This window comes from Dromaius novaehollandiae, chromosome 11, assembly GCF_036370855.1.
Source record: "Dromaius novaehollandiae isolate bDroNov1 chromosome 11, bDroNov1.hap1, whole genome shotgun sequence".
NCBI classification, from domain to species: Eukaryota; Metazoa; Chordata; class Aves; order Casuariiformes; family Dromaiidae; genus Dromaius; species Dromaius novaehollandiae.
The window spans coordinates 8,711,793-8,734,433 of record NC_088108.1 but is presented as its reverse complement, the minus strand read 5'-3'; the positions used below and the strand labels follow the sequence as shown (position 1 = coordinate 8,734,433).

The window sequence follows — 22,641 nt, the reverse complement described above, 5'->3', positions numbered from 1 at the left end:
TTCTATAAACTGAACTTGAAAAGCAAAACATTCACAGGGTCTAGCTCTTGAGGAAAGTAACTCAGGCATTTAAAGTGTATATAAAGTTAAAACATAAGCTACTTGTATTTTATTTGCAAAAGATCTGGAGGATACCACATGGATAAGATGTCATATCAGCATTCACATTTCACTATGTGTTTGTTGAAATATGCACCATTCGTAAGCACTGGGAAATTTAAAACACATACATCTACATATACAGGTATTACAAGATATTCCCTGAGTCTTACTCTAGGAATGACAAAGTATCTCGCTTTCTATTTTCAATTATTTCCTCGCTTGTGGCATTTGACGGAGGAGCATTGTCACTTACATGAACATAAAGATCTTCCAAATCAATGAGATTGTGCTGCAAAAGGACAGCAGCAACTCTGTATAAGGAAGAAGGTGTCTCACCACTTGGATCCTAAAAAAGACAAGACCACAAACTTTAGGGTGGCGGGAGGGAAGCAAACAAGCCACTGCAAAAGGTTATGAAACAAGAAAACCTGTCTGAAGTTGAGAGGAAACACGTATTAACCCACAGTTCTCCTTACTATCATGTTATTTAAGTGCTACTACTCCAGTGCCACATTGCTTCATTATTAGACTAAATTGGAATACAGAATGAGAAGTTTTAGAAACAAAGAGATTCAGTTATCTTCACACCTTATGGTGCTTGTACGCAATTCCTATTCATACATTTCAGCAAGCTTAAGTATTGTATCAAGTATTAACCATGACTCCTTAGCAGACATGCTCTTCACTCCTGGGTGAACGATGCAATTTCTTCATTAATGCCAACCCTTACTGAACTCTACAACTTCGAATGGAAGGTGTCACGAAGAAGATGGCTAAACATTCTCTGAGACAGCCAGATGAAAATTTTCTCCACTAAAACATGTTAGACACTTCCATTCAAAACCATGAAATTGTTGCTTTTAAGACCTAATTTCTATGTTAAAAAGAAAACACACACACAAACAACCCTGCAGCAAAAACCTATTATCACTGCAGTTCAACAATGAGTACGAACAGCTACCAAAAAACAAAGCTTCAGAATGAAAATACATTACCTGATAAAATTTGAATTTGAACCCAAGGATATGGCAGAGAGTTTGAGGTTCACACATGTACATGTAGGACTCTATCAATGGTACAAAGAAATCATCATACTCAGGCCTGCACTCATAGACTTCTAGGATAATGTCCAAAACTCTGTTAGGATCAAGGTTAAAACATCCTAGTGGAGAAGAACATAAAACAGAAAAGTTCAATATGGCTACTTTTCACTTTCATTCTGTTACTAAAACAAAGGCATTAATTAAAAAAAGTTAATTCTGCCTCAATTTCAACACAAAACAGTTATCCACAGCAAAATAATCTGGATAACCTACAAATACAGCACCAATCATTTTGACTTGTATTATGCCTAAAATTGAAGCAGGTAATGAAACTAAGCAGGATTTTCAATTCAGATTAAATGAAAACTAGAAATTACAGTCTTAAACCAACTTTTAACAACTAAAACCCAAACCTCACCAATCCCAACACTGCCACCAAAAGGGATGGGCTTTTTCTGCTCCCCTTGTGCTGGCACTCATTCAGACAACCACAAAAGTCATCCAGCTCGAAATTATTTTAAATCCAAAAAGTATTCTTGGTTTGCAGCTGGACTCAGATCTAGCTGTTTGTACTGTCATGTTAATTCAGTCTTACTGCTAGCATTAGGGAGAAGGGTTTCTTAATTCTGGGGGAAGAAAGGAGAAGGGAAATGAGCACTTTTCCTTTAAGTAAGAGCATGGATTTAGATCAATTTAAGCCAACATTGTAACTGTATCTACTTCTCATTATCTGACCATTTTCAGCAAAACTCCAGAAGCAATGCTGACAAAGAAATTTTACTGGTATCAGAAGAATTTTGTGAACACACATCCAGACTATTTTTCTTCCTTGTGCCATGAGAAAACACACATGCACGCACACATCTACAATGCAGGTATGTAATTACATCAGTCTTTCATTCTCCAAGTCATTTCCACTACAGCAGAACCTGCTGCAAAACAATGCTTTAAAAGAACTGCTATTTTATAGGAAGTCTATTCACAATTTCTAAAATTCTGGAAGAAAGTAAAACGGTCTATTATAAATATTCTTCAAACTGATTATGTATTTTTTACTGTAACAACTCAGGGCAGGGAAGATAATGGAAAAGGATCAGTTACAGAGATGGTGAGATTTATTCAGAGATCTATAGTTTCTTTGAATCTTACTCCACTCTTCATAAAGGCAGATCTCATTGGGTAGAGATGAACAAAATCCAACAACTGCATTCCCGAGAACGGAGTAATTTCAGATTGGCTCTTTCTTGGAAAAAAAAAAAAACGCATCTCCTACTTTTAACATTGCTAATTTCTAGATCTTTGAAATAAGGGATGTTAGCATAGAACTTCATGCTGTTCAAGAACACATATGTTGTAATCGCTCTAAAATCTTTTATTGGAAGGGGAATAAAAGATGGGATTCTTGTTCTTTTCTGACAAAGACTTTAAAAGAAAAAAATGTTTTCTTAATTGTAAGAATAAAGAAGAGGGCTGCACTGGAACAGAGATTTGGAATTCCAGTATATTTGCGAGTTCTGCACGTTACCCTGAATTATTATATATCCACACATACACATCCTCTTTTACATGACAAAGATTAACATTTACTGTCAGTATGGCTATGTTTGGGCAATACATACAAATGTTCTTAGCAAATTCAATTGTTTAAAGTTATAAATAATTAAAAGATAAATTTATTTAGATGACTAATTTGAACCTGGGATGGTGACCATTTGAAAGAGGCAAAATAGAAAGGAGTGGTCATATTCAGGAAGACTATCACTGCAGAAATTCTTTAGGAAAAAAAATTTTGCAACAGATTCAAAATAAATTCTTTATTCCATGAATGAATGAGGGAAAGCAGCCAAAGAACTGGACAGGAAGAGAGAGAAAACATCTGTAACAGGCCTCAGCGCTTTAGGTGTGGATCTGCCAAAATGGTGCACAAGCAAGTTCCTAGTGAAAGACAATCACTTAGTGTCATCCTTTCACTTATTATAATAAGTAAACAATGCAACTTTTATTTAAACATAGCTGTAAGTCTGAAATAACAAGCTACTCCTAGCTTGAGGCTTTAAATGGTAACTAGAAGCAGTCTATGGTTTGAGATACGGCACCGATGCTCCACATTGGTGTGTTACCAAGGTTACTTTTCAGCTCGATTTGTCCCCTGACTTACCACATAACATGGCAATATCAATTGTTCTAAAACAGCGGTAAGGAAACAAGCAGGCAGGGACTGCTTACATGAGTTTTTTAAACAGATAGCCTTCAAGGTTACCTGTGTGAAAAATTGGAACTCAAACTTCTAATCATGCAGCAAGATCATTAATAAACAGTCTCTACAATAATATAAACTTTATATTTGAATCACTGTAATAGACATGTTAAATATTTTGCACTTTTATCGTGACACTCCTTTGCTAAGATTCATAATTTAGAAATATGGATGAACCACAACTAGAACTCATGCCACTTCATTAGATATCACTTATTCAACTTCTTTAAGAATACAGGAGAACTCATGCATTGAATTCAGTACCTCAAAATGGAAAAAAAAAAAGATTACTTTGTTACATTCTAAGAGATGCTGAGAGATGACAAGTGCATCCTCAAAAATATTATTCTTGAATACCTATTGAAATGAATGAAAGTCACAGCTTGCATATTTGGGGCTGTACTACGAACTCAGTATCTAAATTAAACTACACAACATTCCCAAAATTAATTTTTTTTTTTTTTTTACAGAAACAGGAGCTTCCAAATTTTCTAATTGGGTCCAAGATGGTCTACAATATAATGTATTACTACCAGACAATGTGCCCGCATTACTTAACATTTGATCCACAAAATCTCAAAGAGCAGCATAAAGGCACTTTCTGTAGTCACAAGACTATGTAGAAATACCAGTATCCATATTCCTTCAGCAAATTCCTTACCTATTAAGGATTTGATATTTTCAAGGATTAAATCACTAGTGATATTTCCAGATAAGTCTTGCCCCAGTTCTGCAATCAGCTTTGCATAACCTTCATTCTCCTCTCTTAACAAATTAAACTTCTGTTGCTTATAACTGCAAGTAAACAAAAATTAAACATCATTAATTGGATACAAAGTTAAATATATTTCTACAGTGATGCCTGTTTATACTATCAATATTAAATTTGTATACAAACTGCCAATTTTGAATACATTTCTAAGAACTTGTAATTTGTTTCCACTATTGCAAAAATTATAGGACAGAGTACAATAAGCCACCTTTAAACATTTGCAAGGTAGCTAGCATTCTCCAAACAAATCCAGCTCTCCTTTAATTTCAAAGGCAGTCCATTTAAAAGCAACATTATGGTTCTACTCAACAATAAAGCTTGCTCTTGCATGCTTTGCTGGAAAAGCGCTCGGCACCTTACCAGATTGTTCCCTAAGGACCTATTCTCATTTTAAAAGTTCTTCTTGGATATTGAGACTGAAACTCCAGACACAGAGGCAAACACAAACATACACATACAACACTTTGCTAAGAGAACATTAAATATTTTATTGAAAGAAACATTACACACTTTCAGAAAACATTATTAACAGTTACCAGACTAGAGTACCATCCCTTCTCACCCCCCCCCAAAAAAAAACATACCCCAAAACTTACAACAGTTTTGTCTTTATTTTAACAGATTTCTGATTGAACTGTTGAGACTGCTTGATAAGTCCTAATGACTCCAGTGTTTCTGGGTCTAAACGCTCTTTTAGGACAGTGTCAGATACAAGATACTATAAAAAAAAAACAAAGACCAAAAACATGCATCAGATTTCTCAATTACACAAACCTAGGAAGAGCCTAACCTTGATTTTAGACTACACAGGTACCTTAGTAAAACAGGAGGTTCGAATACAATGATATACCATCATGCTAAATGCATTCTGTTTCAAACACTGAAGTGGCCAAAACCGAGGGGAAAAAAAAAAAAAACAAGCCCTGCTTAACTGAAATTAGATTTTAGAAGTGTGCATTTTATACTAGCAAAACACCTTGAATAAACATGCCTAATGCCTAAATTATTGGTTACAAAGTCTACATTGTCTAGCATCTAAGGATTTTCCAGTTTTACCACAAGAACTGCGTATTTACAAAGCCAAGTTTCCTACAGCTAAAGCTGATTCTACACAGTGAAGAAGACCACTTCTAAAGATGGAGGAGGTTGCATGAACAGGAAGTCCAACTGGAAACATACTTTAGAAGCAAAATTTCTACTGAACTGAGAAGAGAAAAAAAAATTTTAAGTTCTCTCAAAGTATCTTAAAGTGAGAGCTATACTATATTAGTCTACCATAATGCTTTAAAATGCAAGAAAAAGATATGTAGAAAGTACACTTTTATTAGATCAGTTAAAATGGACAGAAAACGTAAAAACACTTTTTCTACTTCGCTGGTCCAATAAAAGATCTCATTCCCCTTCTTTTCCGAATACTTCTCTTTTTTCCCATTTTAGAAAATTTTTAAAAGCCTATCTAATCAAATTTACAAAAAGGATAACTTTTTGAATTTTAATGCATTTTATAATGGCATCTGTAAAAATGCCTTGGTATAACTGATATAGATATAATATGAAGACCAGTTGGGATAGCATTATAGGAGATTTTTAGATTGAGAAAACTGAAAAAGTATGCATCAATACAGATGCTTTTAGGAACCTGAAAAAACAGTCTCAATTCACGATGCAGGACAAAATTCTGGATCAAAACTGTGTGTTATGTCTCATTCCTGAACAATCACTGTTTGTTTCTGATGGCATGCATTGTATTTATGATTGGTCTTGTTTGATCATTTCTGGGTTCTCTGTGATACATCTCCCCAGTCCACAAAGCACTCAAACAACCAGGCAATAACCTTACTGCAAGACAAGCTTGTCTGGTCACAGAACTTCTGAAAGCCACCAGATGCTTTGCATAGGGCTAAAAATAGCAGAAATATAAATGCACCATTCTAATACAAGCAACTCTGTAGTTCATCTTCATCTAGGTTAAACTGCAGGCCCATATTATTATAACACTAAAACAAAAAATAAATACTTTCCAAGACTGTGAAAAGTAAAGTTTTCCCACAAGCTGGGCTGCATCTTTAATTTTCATCTAAACTCAAGGACAACAGCTAGAACAGTGACAAAAAAAATGAGCATATAACCACTTTACTTTTCTTTGATGGATAGAGCTAACACTTCCCAAAGACACCTTCCCACCCAAACTAACTGCAACACAGAAGATACAAATGAAAAGTCTGATAGTCCTTTCTCAAATTCTTCCAATCCGTATGAAGAAACAGAATGACTGCAATAAAAAATTATCAAATGCACAGTAATTTGAATGCTATTATAAACCAGTTATCAATGACAAACTGTATATATATTATTTTTTTCTCTGAAACCAATTAACAGATCATTTTGTGCAATAATAGAGCAGCAAGTTCAAGTTTATTTGCATTGAAATATAAACAAGAACCTACGTATTTGCCAGTCTGATAAGACAACAGGTCTACCTCGTCTGATGCCTACTACTCTAGAAGATTGAGGAATTGTTCAGCACTATTTTTATTGTAGACAATAAACATCCAAATATATAGTAAATTTTAATATTTAAGATATCTTGTAAAAACTGCTCTTCCTAAAGATTTTGTAAATATTTCATAAAAATCATAATATTTAAACTAATTTTAAAGTAGGTAGTATGTTATAGCATTTTGATAGCTCAAAAATAAAAAGCACTCAAACTCTCCCATTGTCAGATTTAAACATATACTTTTATGTATCAAAAAGAATCTAAGTACAACTTACCAAACAGGCTAATACCAATTGGGTAAAATGATCCCTCTTACTTTTTTCTTCTAAACAACTTGTTTCAATATCTAAAATAAAGGAAGGTGGGGAAGAGGGAATAAAAATAATAATAATAAAGACATCAGTATTTCTGGAAGTTTTCCTCTCAGACATCACCACAGAAGAGTTTCTTCCTTTCGGAACTATTCTGATGGCTCCTAGCCATGACAATGCAAAGCAGTTTATAACATGCTAGCTCCCTGCCACATTCCGGCTACATCATATTTTGATGACAGTTCTTACACATCCATAAGTCTCATGAAAAGGTAGACCAGACAAACTGGAGGAATGCCACAGTGATCTTTTTTTGCCCTTCCCTGTCAGAATGATGATTATGACAAGCATTAAGAATCAGTTATAACAGGAAAGGAGAGAAACATGAGTTGCAGAAAACATGATGATCCTATCCTCATTGTAATGATATTTTAGTATCTTTTCCATCTTCAGAGTAACTACTGTTTACTGCCTGGCCTGCACTCTTTTACCAGTTTTAACTCCATATTTTCACTCTTCTTTGAACTGTCAACTACTAAATGCAATTCATGGCAATTCATTTCTGTGGGAGAAGAGGCCCTAAAACAATGACCGAGTAAGTATGCCTATTTTAAAACAAAAAACCCAAAACACATGCACACGTATGCATGCATGTGCATTAGAACTAAGCAGAAAATGCCAACAACAACAATCTGAGCAAATCCCCAAACAGACTGGGGCCCAGTGATGTAGGGAGCCTGGGAAGCGACCGGATATCAGAGAAAACCAGTTAGCAGACTTGCCAGATGTCTGGACCCTAGCACTCAAGCTTCTTAGCCATGAAGAATCTGCAGGAAAAAAAATTAGTCTAGGAAATATGGATGAGTGGATAAAGACAAGAATAAAAATTCTGATGTATTGAGACATACTGACTATAAGAATACATTAGAAAAAGATGGAAATATTAGTAGATAGAGTGCTAAAACACGTTAGAGGGGATGAGACAGTTCGGGAAAAACAACCAAGAAAGAATCTCAATGCCATTTGTCCCCAGAGTTTGAAACCTAGCTCCTCATACCGTTCCTCTGCTACTAATACAGGCAGAGCATTTGACCTCGTACTAGCTTGCAGAAGAGGGCAAACGCAGATCTACTATTTCAAATGACTAGTAGCTCAAGCAGCAACTGATCTGAGTTTTCTAGCCCAGCTGAAAAACCAAAAGGGCATCAGCATAATACCACACTACAAAAATTGATTTTAGAACAAGATGACAAGTACACAGAACGAAACATTATGAATGAAACAGTCAAATTCATCCATTAAATGCTACAGAATTGAGGATGCACATGCAAACTTAGTTAAGCCTCACTGTGCATATGCCATCACAACACACGCTCATATTTTTTTCTGGAGAACCCCTGTCTCCTTCAGTATATAGGACAGTCTGTGACTAATGGACTGTCAAATTAGTTTGCAGAAGTTTGTTGAAAAGACTAAAGAGATATACAACAGGGCATGGATTGCAAGTAGTTAAGAGTAAGACCTGATAAGAAATAAGTATGCAGGATTAAAGTTCTCAAAGCATGAGAAAGCAGCTTTAGTTCAACATTATACAACATAAAACTCCAGAGGTTACTACCAGAGTAAGAAGTACAGATCTTTAAGTCCTTCTCAGTTCGCAGATCATAATTTTGCACACAATGCCAGCTGCCTTGAGATTTTGGACAATTAGTATAAGCTTCACTTCACTAACGATGACTATGCAAACAAAATATTTACAAAATACATTCTGAGAAACAGAAGATCTACCTACTAACAAGATAATAATTTCTACAAGTATTTAAAATAAAACTTATTACAGAAAGTCACTGATTACATGAGCTAACAATCAGCACTCTTACAAGCTAGCTCCTTGAGCTTTTCTTGGCACATGAATTCCCACTGCCTTTATATAGGTAAACATACAGAAACTGTAATAGAAAAAAAGCAGAATTAAAAGAATTAAGATATAGATATATTGAGGAAGAATCAACGCAGGTTTTGTAAAGGGAAAAATCATACTTCATAGATGTAAAGAGATTCCCTGAAGAAGTCAACAAACAAATGCATAAAACACATTTCTACAAATCTGTCCCAATGCTGAAAGAGAGGGAACACAACTTACCTAATATGCAGAACACATCAGCTAAGATGGAGGGCATGTCTTCACGAAATTCCTAACAAGGAAAGAGAAGATCATACATAGTAGAGACAGAAATCTCAATATCTAGACTTAGAAAATTATTATTCCATTGCATAAAATAAACACATAATTGATCAAAAGATAAGTTCAAATTCATTAATAGTGCATATAAAGTAAATGGAGCAGTTAATTATTGACTAATATCTAAAATAAGTGTTGCTGATGTACTGATTATTGATATAATGGAAATGTATTGAAAGACCCAACAAGAAAAATGTTGGTAACATCTGAAAATCTCAGGCCAGAGTAATCTGCAGATACATTTTAGGCTGTTAAAACTTGAAAGGGTACTTGTATCACTAGTCACAATTTCAGGTGCCCCTATACACGTGCAGCTATCAACTTCAAGAAACAAATTCTCCATATTTGCTTACAAGTTGTAGAAAGCAAAATATGAATGTGCACACATTAAATATTCATATATATATATATATATATATAAATATAATATATGAATATCTAAAAAAAAAATCCCCCTCCCCTACCAAGGGGCTTTTCTCACATTCTGGAACACCAAAGTGAAAAATCTAGACTCTGTAAGAATTCATGATTTCCTTAAGGAAACACACACACAGCTTGATGCATACATGTCAATATTTAGGTATGTCAGTAACAGATATAATGATGAGATCTCAAATTTCCAAATTCACAGGCTGTAAAATAACTAACATTGTATTAATGCAGACTTGGGTTTTGTTCCCCAAAACAAGCACATCCATCTATACACACACCCCCTCTTATTTTGCGCACATTACAATTACAGAGTTACAATTACTCTTACACTGACTGCTGATTAAGTATTGTTAGAAAAAGGAGACTTCAACTAGCAGTTACCCTAAAGATAACATCCTACCTCTGAGTATCTCCCCTTAACATCCAGAATAAGGGTAACTGACTCATAGTATTAAACCTGGCATCAAACCAGCAACAGGCTTCTCTTAAATTACAAGTGAGTAGTTAGTTTACCCCTATCCCAGGCCTGCCTTCATCCAAAGAACTACTAATTGGGAGAACAAATTCTTAGGTATATTTTCTTAGCCAAATCCTGAATCTTAAACCAAAAGTCCCTGTGTTTTTTAAAGCAAGTGAAATGCAGATAAATCAGATACAACTTCTAACTAAAAAAACATATAGCATGGTGCTGAGAACTTATTTTTCTTCCTGCAACTTCAAGTATCCCATATTCTTCTACAATAAATATATGAGATACGGAGCATGAAAGGGTTAGCTCGTATTCTAGGCATATGAGAGAAACTAAGAAAACTTACGGATTTCTCATCAAGCAGGACTAAATTTGTACTAAAGTATTGCCTCCGGCAATAGAATATCAGCATCAGAAAAATTCCAGTCCTATCAGCCTGAAACATTTCCAACAGTTAAATGAATTGGCCATGTCACTATTTGAAAAAGTAATCTAGATCCGATTTAATGCACACTTGTCTATAATTGGACAGTAAACAAGTTGCAGTTCTCTTCCGGAATCCTTGATTATCTGCTATTATATACAGTGGTTCAATTATTGTTCTCTTTACAATGCCTGTAAGTGTAAACTTCAATTGGACAAGGGAATTACACAAATTAATTGGTAAGTGTATTCATAAGATATTACTAAAATACTTGTTCCTTACTTCACCTTTCCACCATATTCTTTCCATTAATATCATTTGGTCTTAGCTTTAGAAAAATTTTAAAGTTACAGTAAAGATGCTTAACCCTAGCATATGATTTCCAGCTGTCTTAGTACACCATTTAGAGTCAATGTGTTGCAGTATCAATATGATAATCTCTTCTCTGCTTACAACTAACATAAAACTGTAAGAGACTACTGACTACTACCTGTGTCAACAAGGAAATTGAATATACTTTAATTTGCTAAAGCGCTGGAAAGCTAAAGCTTCTATTTTCTTCTCCTCCAATTCCCTCTGAACAGTTTTATCCAGCTTCTTCCCAATTAAATCACTCGGTCCTAATTCAGGCTGTTCAGAATTAAACTGCCTTTAATTTTCTTTATACAAAGCAGATACCAGATTTCTTGACAGCTTAGTATTGCAGACATTAGGAATGCAGGTATTGTTAACATGAATTTTCCACTGGAGAAAAGTATGGATAATTTTACAAGTCAAGGAAAAAAGTTATGTAAATACTCGTGTAGTTGTGCAAATATTAAGTGCCAATTGCCAGAGTTTTACATACAAACTTTATTTCAGAGTCAATCCAAAACAATTAACTGAAATACTTCAATTAATAAGATCAATTCAAAAAGAGAGCATTTAAACTAAAATATATTGACATTTTCAATGAAAGGAACCACAGGAATCTTAACCATTACAAAATAAGCTGACTAAATATTCCAAACATAATGCAACACAAAGTTTTGTTGACAATTCTGAAATCCAAGTAAGCCATTGATCTTTAAACATAATTTGACAACACAGCAATCATCTTCTAATACAATTAAAAGAAAAAAAAACATAAAAGCAACTTTTTTCCAAAACTAAGCCCGGGGGGGGGGGGGGGGGGGGGGAAGCAGGAAGGACTCATTCAGTTCCCCTGCTTCCAGCAATTCTCAGTCTAAACCAATAAATGTCAAAGTTTATTTTGCTATACATTCAAATGGCAAAATTAAGAACTATTTCAATTCAAGAACCATTTTCAAGCCATCACTTGGATTACTGATTCTTTCTTCTATAGGAATAGAAATGCTAAAGCAAAACAACTATATACAAAAAACCCACACTAGCAAACAGGAGCATATTTTCTCTAGCACAATGGAACTTTGTCTGAAGAGCTACATCAGCCTATAGAGTAAACTACACTTTCTCATGCACCAACCAAATTAAAGTTTCCTACAGGAACTAAGATCAAACATTATCAGATACCATCCCAAGAGCAAGGTGTATTGCAGCCTTGGTTTCTCTCAAATCTAAGGCAGAAGTTTGAAAACCTAAAAAGAGTTATCCCAGAATAGATTTCTGCAATACCTGTTTTTCTACTTAGTGTTCTATAGATGTAAAGATAGTAATCCAAGAACTGACAAAGAACAGGAAATCATTTTAAAAAGCTACTTTTTCCTGAAAAAAATCAGTTTAAACAATTTTTTTTAAACACACAATATTTTGGGAATCTTAAAAGTTCAGAGGAAAATATTCTTTTCCTTTCTTTTTTCCTAAAATGCTTTGATTTTTAAAAAAGTGTTTATTCAGTCTAATGCATTATTTTAAAAGTCATCGCAGGACTCATTTCAGTAATAAAATGGTAGACAAACGCACAGTTACGTTGTAAGAAACAGATGTAACTAGAAAAACCAGTAGGTGGCATTCCATTCACACTGCAATAGCAAGTGAAATCTATTTTAGCACACATGAAAAACTTCAGCCTCCCCATACCCACAAAAACAAAAAAAAAACCTTAATTTGTAACTTATGGTAAAATTAACATATATTTATTCCTCTCCAAAAAGCAGGAATTAAATAGAAACCTTGACAGCCTACATATTTCAATTGCACGTAAGTGAAGAAAGAAGACCTGACATTAACAATATCTTGTTAGATATGAAAAATCAAGTCTGTTGACTACTGTCCTGCTTGATTTTTATTCAGACTTTTACAATAGACTACAAAAATTTAGTAAGTATTCAATTACTCGAAATATATATACTTACTATAACATCACCAAGAACGTTAGAAGCTTGATCATGCTTTAGGTTTCCTCTGACAACATGATATGCAAGCTCATACAGAGCCTGTTGGATATCTGTTGAAAGACAACGGATGGTTAAGGAATTCTTCATTTGACTTTTAAAGCAACATCTGCAATAATGTTGTAGACTTCAGACACTTCACAAGCAAAGATGATATGCTTCTCCTTACAATGAGGGGGATCATTTTTATTGCTACTGCCAAATTAAATTTGAATGGCTATCTGCTTGTATGATGTCTTAGACATTGTAAAAGGTGATCCACTTCTGAGAGATTTTATGGAACAACAGCAAAATACAATGAAAAACTGCAAGAGCCCTGAGCATGAAAACTTGAGTCCCAATAGTCAGTTAAATAAAAATAAATAAAAACAAAAAACAAACTTTCAACCTGTAATTCACATGAACTACATAAACATCATTTTATTACAATACTTTTCCTTAATCATATCCCATAACAGATTTGCTTTCAAAGCCTATTTCTCTAGAAGAAAGTAAAATTAACTGAGAAAAAGGGTCGAACAAGGATTTCTTGAGGAAAGTCTTCCATAACTGAAGGATGCTGTCTTACAAAAGCTTGCATATGCAATCTTCACTGCCTCATGGAACATGGTACCGCATTTGAGAAAAAGCTTGGAATGTTAAACACAGAGGCTGCAAGCACAGCTATGGTAAACTTCTAAAGAATTGTTAAGTAGTACCCTGCAATGCCATTATACTCTTGAGTACATGAAAAACAAGAAAATCCCATGCTTTCGACTTGCATTTGTAACATGTAGTCTGCTTAAATGATATCCTAAGTGGGTATACAAGCTACAGATCTTAATGACTTAACTCAAGTACTCAGTAACTTAGTGACCACAGACCACCATAGCTGCATTAAAAGATGGTAATTTCAAAATCTGGACAGGCTAGTTAGCACTCTGCTTTTCACAGAGTACACTAATTCCTCAAGGCTGGGATCTAGCAGGATTGGTTCACGCATCCATTCTACGTAAATCATACCCATACTACTTTGGAGGTCCATTTGATAGCACATTTCTGAGCTGTACCCAATTTAAAAATTTATGATTAAACCAAACCAGCCATAAATACAGCCTCACACATGTCTCTGCAAGAGTGGTCTCCGTATTATGGAAAGTTTGTTATGTAAGTACACTGCCAACCCAACCTGCCTTCATAACTTTGTGGTATACTATGCTTCAACAAAATGTCTTTCTGGAACTAAAGGGCAAGGCAGTACTGTGCAAGTGCCAGTGTAGTCTTACAGAACAGGATCCAGGTCACATGAACTCAAATTCTTAGCAGTCAATATCTCTGTATTTTACAGCAGATCATCAATGTTTTCAGGGTTTTTCTATTACCTGAAGGACCTCAACCACTTCTACCCTTTACTAATTCCTTGAAAAGAGCCCACCGAGTATACAGTCATTCCTACAGGATCTGTTAGATCTTTGCAGCAAGGCCAAGAAAAAAGAAAACAGCACATAAAAATTGGTCATCCTTGGTCTAGAATAGAGAACATCTGGTGACCAGCCTTAAAAAGCTTTGGGAAGAGCAAGTTTTGCTTTGTTGAACAATAAATACTTCCTCTTCAGTAATGTTACTTATAATTTATATTGAAATGATTTAGTTTATTTTCTCTACTACTATAGCTGCCCATAATGACTATTTTAACAAGAACCAAGACACCACCTGAACAGTGTAGCTGTTTTGCTGTCTTTACAATATAGAAACTTTTCTTCCAATGGATTCTGCAGAGCAAGTTAAAATTTATTTTTCCTTTAAAACTTCGAAGATTTCTTAAAATAAGAATTTCAAAAACTTAAAGACAACAATGTATTTCACTAATGAAGAAGAAATTAAGGCTGTAATTCAAATAACTGTTTAAAAAAATATATTTTTTGTAGCAGATAATCACACTTGCATACATCAATGGTTTCTATACAGAACTTGCTTTTAGAGTAAAACCTGGCTCTTCACAAAGTAGTAAACAGTCTTCCGTGAGCCTTCTTGTATGCTGAGTTCAAAGAACCGTATTTTCTACAGCACAGTGCAGATAATGGACCACCCCACCACTGTTTATTACTGTCTGAGAATCTCTCTCAACTGGACATCTGAACCTAGCTGCGGATGGTTGTATTGCCTTGCTATTTATAGTATTCTCCATTAAGATGCATCAACTGTCACTGCATATGAACAATCCAAGCAAATACATGCATAAACATTATAATCAACTGTTTCTATGCTATGTTTCTTCAATAAAAACAAAAACAAACTTACCTCTGAAACCCATATTATCATGGCTTTTGTTTTCACTGAGAGTGCGGCATAGTTGCAAACTGCAATAGAAGAAATAGTATTTATACAATTTCAATCAAAAACAATACAAAGCATAAAAGCAGTCCTGTATTAGTATACACACACCTCTGTTTCAGTGTTTTCTTTCCTGGCTAAAATAACTTTAAACTTTGGCAGTTTAAATGCCTGTCTACATTTTAGTTTTCATAGAGTAAACATTAATTCAGAGAGGTTACACAGTAAAGAAATACAGGACTCCCAATTTATAATATACAGACTAGGGCCTTTATACTTCCAAAAACTACGCTTCCTCACATTGCTCTTGTTCAAACACAGAAAAGCAAGAAAACAAGGCAATATAGGGATATAAAAGGAGGCATGGGAGTGCGAGCATTAGCCTACTGTTAACCAACAAGCAAATGCTTGTCTGTATCTATGACTTCTGACCATTTTCAAACTGGCCTATAGATTTAACATTCAGCCATGTGCATGATTTCCTGATACACAGTCTTAGCACAGAAAAGACGGAAGTTTACTGGTAAGTACACACTCTATTCACTAACAGAACTCACTATAGGCTGGGAAGACCTGTTATGTTGATGTCCTATAGTCACTTCTGAGGCCTCCTTCAACCAAACTAGCCATAAAAAAAAATTTTAAATACACTACATTGACATTTTCTAAAGGGATATCTTTTCAAGCTACAGGGATTCTCTCGTCCTTCACCTTTTTCTGTACAGGTGAGGCTTTTAAAATGTTTTTTCTTCATATTTAACAGCAACAGTATTCAAAAAAGGTAGACAGATCTATACTATTATAGCCACCAACATATATCCCAAGAACTGCCATCACTCTTGCAAATTCTTAATCAACTGTTTCATGTATAAGAAATTATTGGATAAAATATGATCTGTAGACACTGAAGATTGTAGCCTTACATTACACAGGGATACTGTACAGCTCTGATACAATTTTCTCCCGTAGGAAATTTAACAGCATTCTCTTACACAGTGCATGTGTATAATTATTAGATGCTTACCACAAAAAATGAACCATAAAAAAGGATGCTACAGCAATCAGTTACCTCATTTTACTTGCATCCTATACAGATTATTACCTCTCTAGCAGGGCCAAACAGCTGTTCCAGCAGTCAGAGGATTATATTTAGCAACTACAAGGCATATATTCATATCCTTTAAAGACAACTGGAATATGGGCAATTTGGCATACAATGCAATCAGCAAAAATATACAAGTGCAACAAAAAGTGATGGTATACCCAAGATGTTCTTAATACTATTGAACAGAATGCAGTACATTTTGACATAATGAGAACAGACATGCCAAAATAGAGTAATGGGTGATTTATTTTTCACTAATGGTGATGGTGGTTCTCTCTTTCTCCCCACCTCCGTCAAGCAATAGACTTCTTCAGCTGTCCCCAAAGAATATATCAATTTGGCCTAAGGCAGATCTTCTTAAGTTTTAATTACTACCCCTCCATAAAGAAGTAACCCTATATGCATTCATTTCTAAGCTCTGCATACAAATAGCAACAAAGTGGCAATCCTACAAAATCCTATCTGAGATGCACAATTTGACCTCTCTGTCATGAGGTAATGTCATCAAACAGGCTACATCAGCAGCTACACTGGCTGCTTGGACTGAAGAGCTCACTTAAGTATACCTAATACAAAATGAGAGTTTTAGCTTCTTCTAATCCGCGTTTCAACAATACCAAAACAGTAAAAATCAACTTCATGTTACCTTATGTTGATCAAACAGATTTGTACCTTATCAAGAAACCACATTGAAGATCAGTTTGTAAGACAATTTGCTTTATATTTATCATTAAAACCTCTTAAATTATTAAAATTGAAAAATAAGTACTTAATTTTCATCAAGTGAAGGTCTACATGGGAAGTTTTGCTAGTAAGAAAAGAAGATGCAGGTACTGTTTGGATCTAAATTAATATGATTGTGCTCTTGTTCTTCCATACAGATGCCCTTTCTCCAAAACACAATGACCTTTCCTGAAGGTGCTGTCAGGCAGTACAGCTGAGCTGATTTAATAGCTTGTTGCTGCACTAAGGGGCCATTTCATTGATAGTTCATCCCTTCCTTCCCTCCCTTCTTAGCCATACAGTTCAAGCCCTTGTGTCAGTTAAATAACCTGACAAACCTGGCATAAAACTGATCAAAAAGCAAATTTTTTGCCAACTTTGCAAGTTGGATCAGCTTACCAAGAGATCAGATAAGCATAAGATTAAAGGGAGCCATAAGAAATGAAGACGAGGTAGAAGCACTCCTTTCCAATACCAAGAAGGCATTAGAGTAATTCTTCCAGTCTTAACTCAAGACATGTTAAACTAAATCAAAATAGTTGCTCTTTCACCAGAATAAAAGTGTCAGCATTAGTTTGATTAGTAAACCTCAAGAAAAAGCCACCACAACACTTCTCCACCTAAGCAATGACTAGGAAAATGAAAATTTATTAGGCCCACTTTTCAGTTCAACAGATACAAACATTAAAATTTCTATTGAAACATTTATTACTCTAACCTTGTATTTCAGTTGTGCAAGTTTAGGATGGATAAGAACTCCAGTGTCCTACCATAGCCTATGCCCCTTCATTTCAATGTAAATATATAATAAATTTGAAATAAAATTAAAAAGATAACCTAGAAAGTAATTTAAAAAAATAAAATCAGAATCAATTCTGAAAACTAAGGTTTTTAAAATGGAATTGGTTTTGGACTAAGATGGGATAGCTTTGTTTAAATAATAAAGACAGATTCTGAAGTACTGTTGAACAGCTGTAAAACAAGTTTGCATGGCAGAGCCAGAAACGGAACCCAAGCCTACCAATTCACATGCAATGCCCTATATTCTCAACTATACTCCCACACATAGTATATGGCAGTACTTACCACAAAGTGCATGTGCCTGCAAATATTTAAGTATATGCATAGTTTAACTGATGTTGGCAGGTCTTTTGTTGAGATAAAGCACAAGCAATTGCATTTTACAGTCAGGATGGCACAACTACAACTAAATCCTGCTTTCCTGACGATTACGTTTTCCTGACTCCCAGTCCTTTATCTGCTACTTCATATTATGGTGCAAGCGAAGCAACAAACGTGTCTAAAGCGCTTGGAAGACTGAGTATCAAAATTTCACGTTCGCAGAACGTTACGCTCCTTCAGTTTATCTTGAAGCTTAACACATTACATAAACCACCAGCCAAATAAACTATTAAAGCCATACTTCTCCCTTGAAGGGTCCTTGATATGTTCAGTCTATCACAAAACAAGTAGAGGCATCACTGTATTAAGTTTTTATCAGTATATGAGTATTATCAAAGTATGTATCGGCTACAGTCACAGACCAGCATATTATTGTGGCAGGCACTATACAAAGAACAAGTTTCTTGCCAGAAGAACCTACAATTAAGTACAAAAGAGAGTATATAGATACACAGCTAGTACAACAAGGAGTCCAGACTGATCAGCATACTAAGCAGCTGCACACAGATTCCAACACAATCTCCGCACAGTATCTGGCAGCAGAAAAACAAATATGTAATTTAAAGTGTATTTAGACAGAGATGAAACTGAAGAAAATAACAGACATATATAAGATGACCACATCCTGGCCAATGTCTGGCTTTGGTAAATAACTTACTTAGAACAGTTGAATCTAGCATATAATGTACATTTTTATATATGTATTAGATATTATTACATACCAGCAACAGAGCTAATTCAACGCATGTACAGTTATGAATAAGGGTTCCAAAAGAAACTTCTAGGAAGTAAATGGTCACTACTGCTTAGTTTCTACTATGCTGCCTTACTAACTCACATAATGACACTCAGGATACATACAAAAACCTTATCTTCCAGTTTTTAGACAGTAAGGTCTTATGTTAACAAAGCAATCACATGAGCAAAGCTAAAGTTGGTATTCTTCATAATACTTCAAAAATAGAGAGAAAAATCATTATTTTAAAGGTGACTTCATTACTGGATTTCTTTAAAACACTGTTTTGTTTTCTTTATCAAACAAGCAAACTTTTTAAAAAAAACAGCAACTCCTACCAACTACAGTAATATTACAAATCCTATGTTTTAGGGCATAGGCTGATCATCACCCTACTACACAAGATAATATAAAAATACCAAAGATTGTCTTACACACTCATTAAACACAGTGGAAGCTGAAATGTTAATAAAGACACTACCATTTCCTTCTCTCAATACAGCAAGTGTCACATTCCCCAATACACAATTTTATGTCTTATTTATTAGGTAGCTGCTAACTCTGCCAAATACAGTCTTGGGCTGATCTGCTCAGATCCCATAAGCCATTTTATATACTGACAAATAGGTATTTCCTCATATGATCTAATCTTTTCTTTCTACTTATAGTAAGTTTTCTTCTGTAATCTTTGATTTTCAATAAAGTTTGGTATTTCTCTCTCTGTGACTAAGCCCACCACTTTTAAAAACAGATATCCATACAAGAGTGGATGTAGCCTGACTTTGTGCATTGGCTTTAATAGACCAGGCCTCCATACAGAAATATGAATTTCTAAGTTTTTTGCAAAACTCGTATTTGCTAGAATTGTCAATTTTGTCCTTTTATAACCTTCTCCTCCCAACAAGTCTTTTGCAAAATACCTAATTTATACTTTGGGGAGATTTGTAGATAAATAATTCAAGAAAATATGAAATATTGCATTTGTTCCTTTTTTATTGTTACTAATGTTTAAAAAAAAATACTGTATGTTCTTCATTTTGGTAAGAAAATAATAGCTTTTCTCTTTCCAAAACTTCCCAACTTTCATTTTTCCCCAGTAAAATAGGATTACGTTACTCAGTGAAGACTCACAAAGAAAACAAGTTTTCATTTCATAAAAAGTCTCCTAACTATTTGCTAGAGATGGCAGTCTTTTCCTTTTAGAAGCTATTTCATGCATTTTTTTATACATGTATAAAGCTATCACTGCAAAAAATGACAACTGTAATCTAGACATAATCACATTTTCTTTAAAGTTCCTTTAAAAAAGTTTTTTTAATCGTGTACAGGACTGCATTTAAGCAGTATTCCAAATCAACTGGAAACGCCATATATGTAGGAACTTAGCCTATCATTTTATTGGCCCCACAGTAAACTAGAATACCCCCTCCAAGTCATAGTTAAGAAATAAAACCAGGGGAGGGAGGGAAGGGGATCATGAAAGGCTTTATCACAGTAAAAAAAATAAGCTAACTTGCACTTCCCACAGCAAAGTTTTGAGAACTCAAACAATGCAGCAACCATTACATGATCAACTGAAATTTCTCTTCTCATGCAAATTTCATAAAATCTCAGTAACCATGTGAGTTACAAAAAGCTGTAACCATATTTGACTTCTTTGGGCAAAAATGACTTAAGTATCATAACAGAAAAAAACCCCCAGCAAGTTCATCTACCTGAATGCACTATTATATATAAAATATAAAAAGACAATGTTTTATTATAGCCACTTAAGCATTTTCAAAAGGTATCAATTAGTACACATTTGTACATTTCATTCTTTGTTATTCATACAGAAGTTTCTAAATACTTAAGTATAATAAAAAGGCCTCGATACTTATCGCAAACATTGCTCTGCTGATAAAAATTCAGTTATCACCATACAATCTTAAGGAGAAGGTGATTTTAAAAAAAGCAATACGAACCTCATCTTTTTGGGGGGATTCCTGAATACTCAGGTTATTATTATCAGAAATGCAGCTACTTTTTGCTTGGCCTTTTATCATTCACAATACATACCAAAACATGTTAACCTGATGTGCTAACATGATCATTGCTTCAGCACAACTCAAGGACAGTAACAACATGGCAAAAAAAGAGGGGGGAGGGGGCTTTTCACTATGAACTGGAGGGTCTGGGTAGAATGGGCTTTTTTGTTTTTTGTGCAGGGAGCCTGTTTCCTATTCTCTATCTCACTACCTTTTCTTCCATGCATAGAGAAGATTACCACTGTTGCACTACCTTTTAAAAAATATGAACAAAAGGAAATAATATGAGAAAGACTACTAAAAAGTCTCTCATAAAGTCACTCCTAGATGTCTATATTTCAAACCTTTTTTAGTTATAATAAACAGCACAAGTGAACAGAAAATTAAAATAAGAACTTTTTTTTTCAAATATAGACAATTAACCGGGAACCCACATCCAAGTTAACATATTAATGTAAGTTTGAGAAACTGGTAAATAAACACCTGAATGGAAGCGCTCCTGAAACACAACAGCCAACACATTCAGTGAACCTGCCAGCTTAGAGATTTGCTCAAGACAGAAATGTTAAAGACCCTGAGAAGGAAAGTCCCTACCACACCTGGATTGATTTGGGAAGCTGTGAGGAGACCCTTTAGAGCACAAAGGTTGCCCTACAGGATGAACGGGAAGAACTAGCTGATCCTACCCAGCCTGGATCAAAGGAGACAGCGCTAAACACCTCGGAGGAGAGAGAGCAGGGACAGGGGTCGAGACTTCAGCCAGAAAGGTCAACTCTGAGGAGCCAGTGAGGCAAGGAAGCATCAGGCTCCATCTTACCTCCGGCGGCCCGGCTGAGGAGAAGGAGCCCGACACCCGATAAACCTGACCCAGAAGCAGGAAGGGGGCGCTCGGGCCCGGGCAACGGGAGCCAGGAGAGCTAGGCCTAGCAGGCGAGGACGGGGCCGAGTTTCGGCGGAGGTCGTTAGCAAACGACAAAAGCGGCCGAACGGCCCGGGAGGGCGGTCCTGGCCCTCCACCCGACCAGCGCTTCACCCTACGGCCCGACGGCGAGGGCACAGCCCCAAGCTGCGTCCTCTCCGCCCGCTCCCACCTCCGCCGGCCTCGAGCGGCCGGTGAAGCCCCGGCCCTCCCTCCTTCTCTCCCGCAGGCCGGCGGCCTCCAGCACCCCCCCGCCCTCCTCCGTCGAGACCCGGCACTCACAACTCGCTCTTGCCCGCTTTCTCCCAGTTCTTTATCCACTCGGCAGGGAGCGCCGCCGTCGCCGCCATCTTCCCCGTGTGGCGCCGAGAGCCCGGATGGGGGAGCGACGGGCCCGGGTCAGAGGGGACGGAGCGGCCCGCGGGGCATGACGGGACGCGAGCCCGCGGCACCCTGGGAGACGGCGCGCGCCGTTCCATGGCCCGCCCCTCCCCCCGCGCGGCCGCCGCCTCAACCGCCGCCGCCCCCTAAATACGGCGGCGGCCCCCGGGCGGCCCCGAGTAGCCCTCCGCGCGCCCCCCCGAAGCCGAGCCGATAGCAGCACCCCGAGCCGCAGGCCGGCCGCGGCCGAACAGCCCTGGCTCCACCCAGGAGCCGTCTGCGGCCGGCGCTGCGCTGCCCCGGTATCAAGTGAGCGCCCCCAAGCACGCGGCGCGCCACACAGCGCCGC

At 36.3% G+C, this 22,641-nt stretch overlaps 1 protein-coding gene across 4 annotated transcripts in view; it reads right to left on the bottom strand.

Annotated features, from left to right (window-relative positions):
- Positions 1-22,381, bottom strand: part of THOC2 (THO complex subunit 2) — a 64,054-nt gene extending 41,673 nt beyond the window's left edge. For 3 of the 4 annotated variants that reach the window (XM_026123135.2, XM_026123136.2, XM_026123137.2), the window contains exons 1-9: positions 22,194-22,380; positions 15,187-15,245; positions 12,868-12,959; positions 9,129-9,180; positions 6,950-7,020; positions 4,771-4,892; positions 4,064-4,197; positions 1,098-1,264; positions 356-448 (exon numbers count right to left, since the gene is read on the bottom strand). In XM_026123135.2, the coding sequence (XP_025978920.1) occupies positions 356-448; positions 1,098-1,264; positions 4,064-4,197; positions 4,771-4,892; positions 6,950-7,020; positions 9,129-9,180; positions 12,868-12,959; positions 15,187-15,245; positions 22,194-22,261 (858 nt within the window). In that variant the 5' untranslated portion in view covers positions 22,262-22,380. Of the gene's footprint in view, positions 1-355; positions 449-1,097; positions 1,265-4,063; positions 4,198-4,770; positions 4,893-6,949; positions 7,021-9,128; positions 9,181-12,867; positions 12,960-15,186; positions 15,246-22,193 lie in introns of all 4 variants that reach the window. The other variant, XM_026123134.2, reaches the window with a different exon arrangement.
- Between the last annotated feature and the right edge of the window lie 260 nt (positions 22,382-22,641).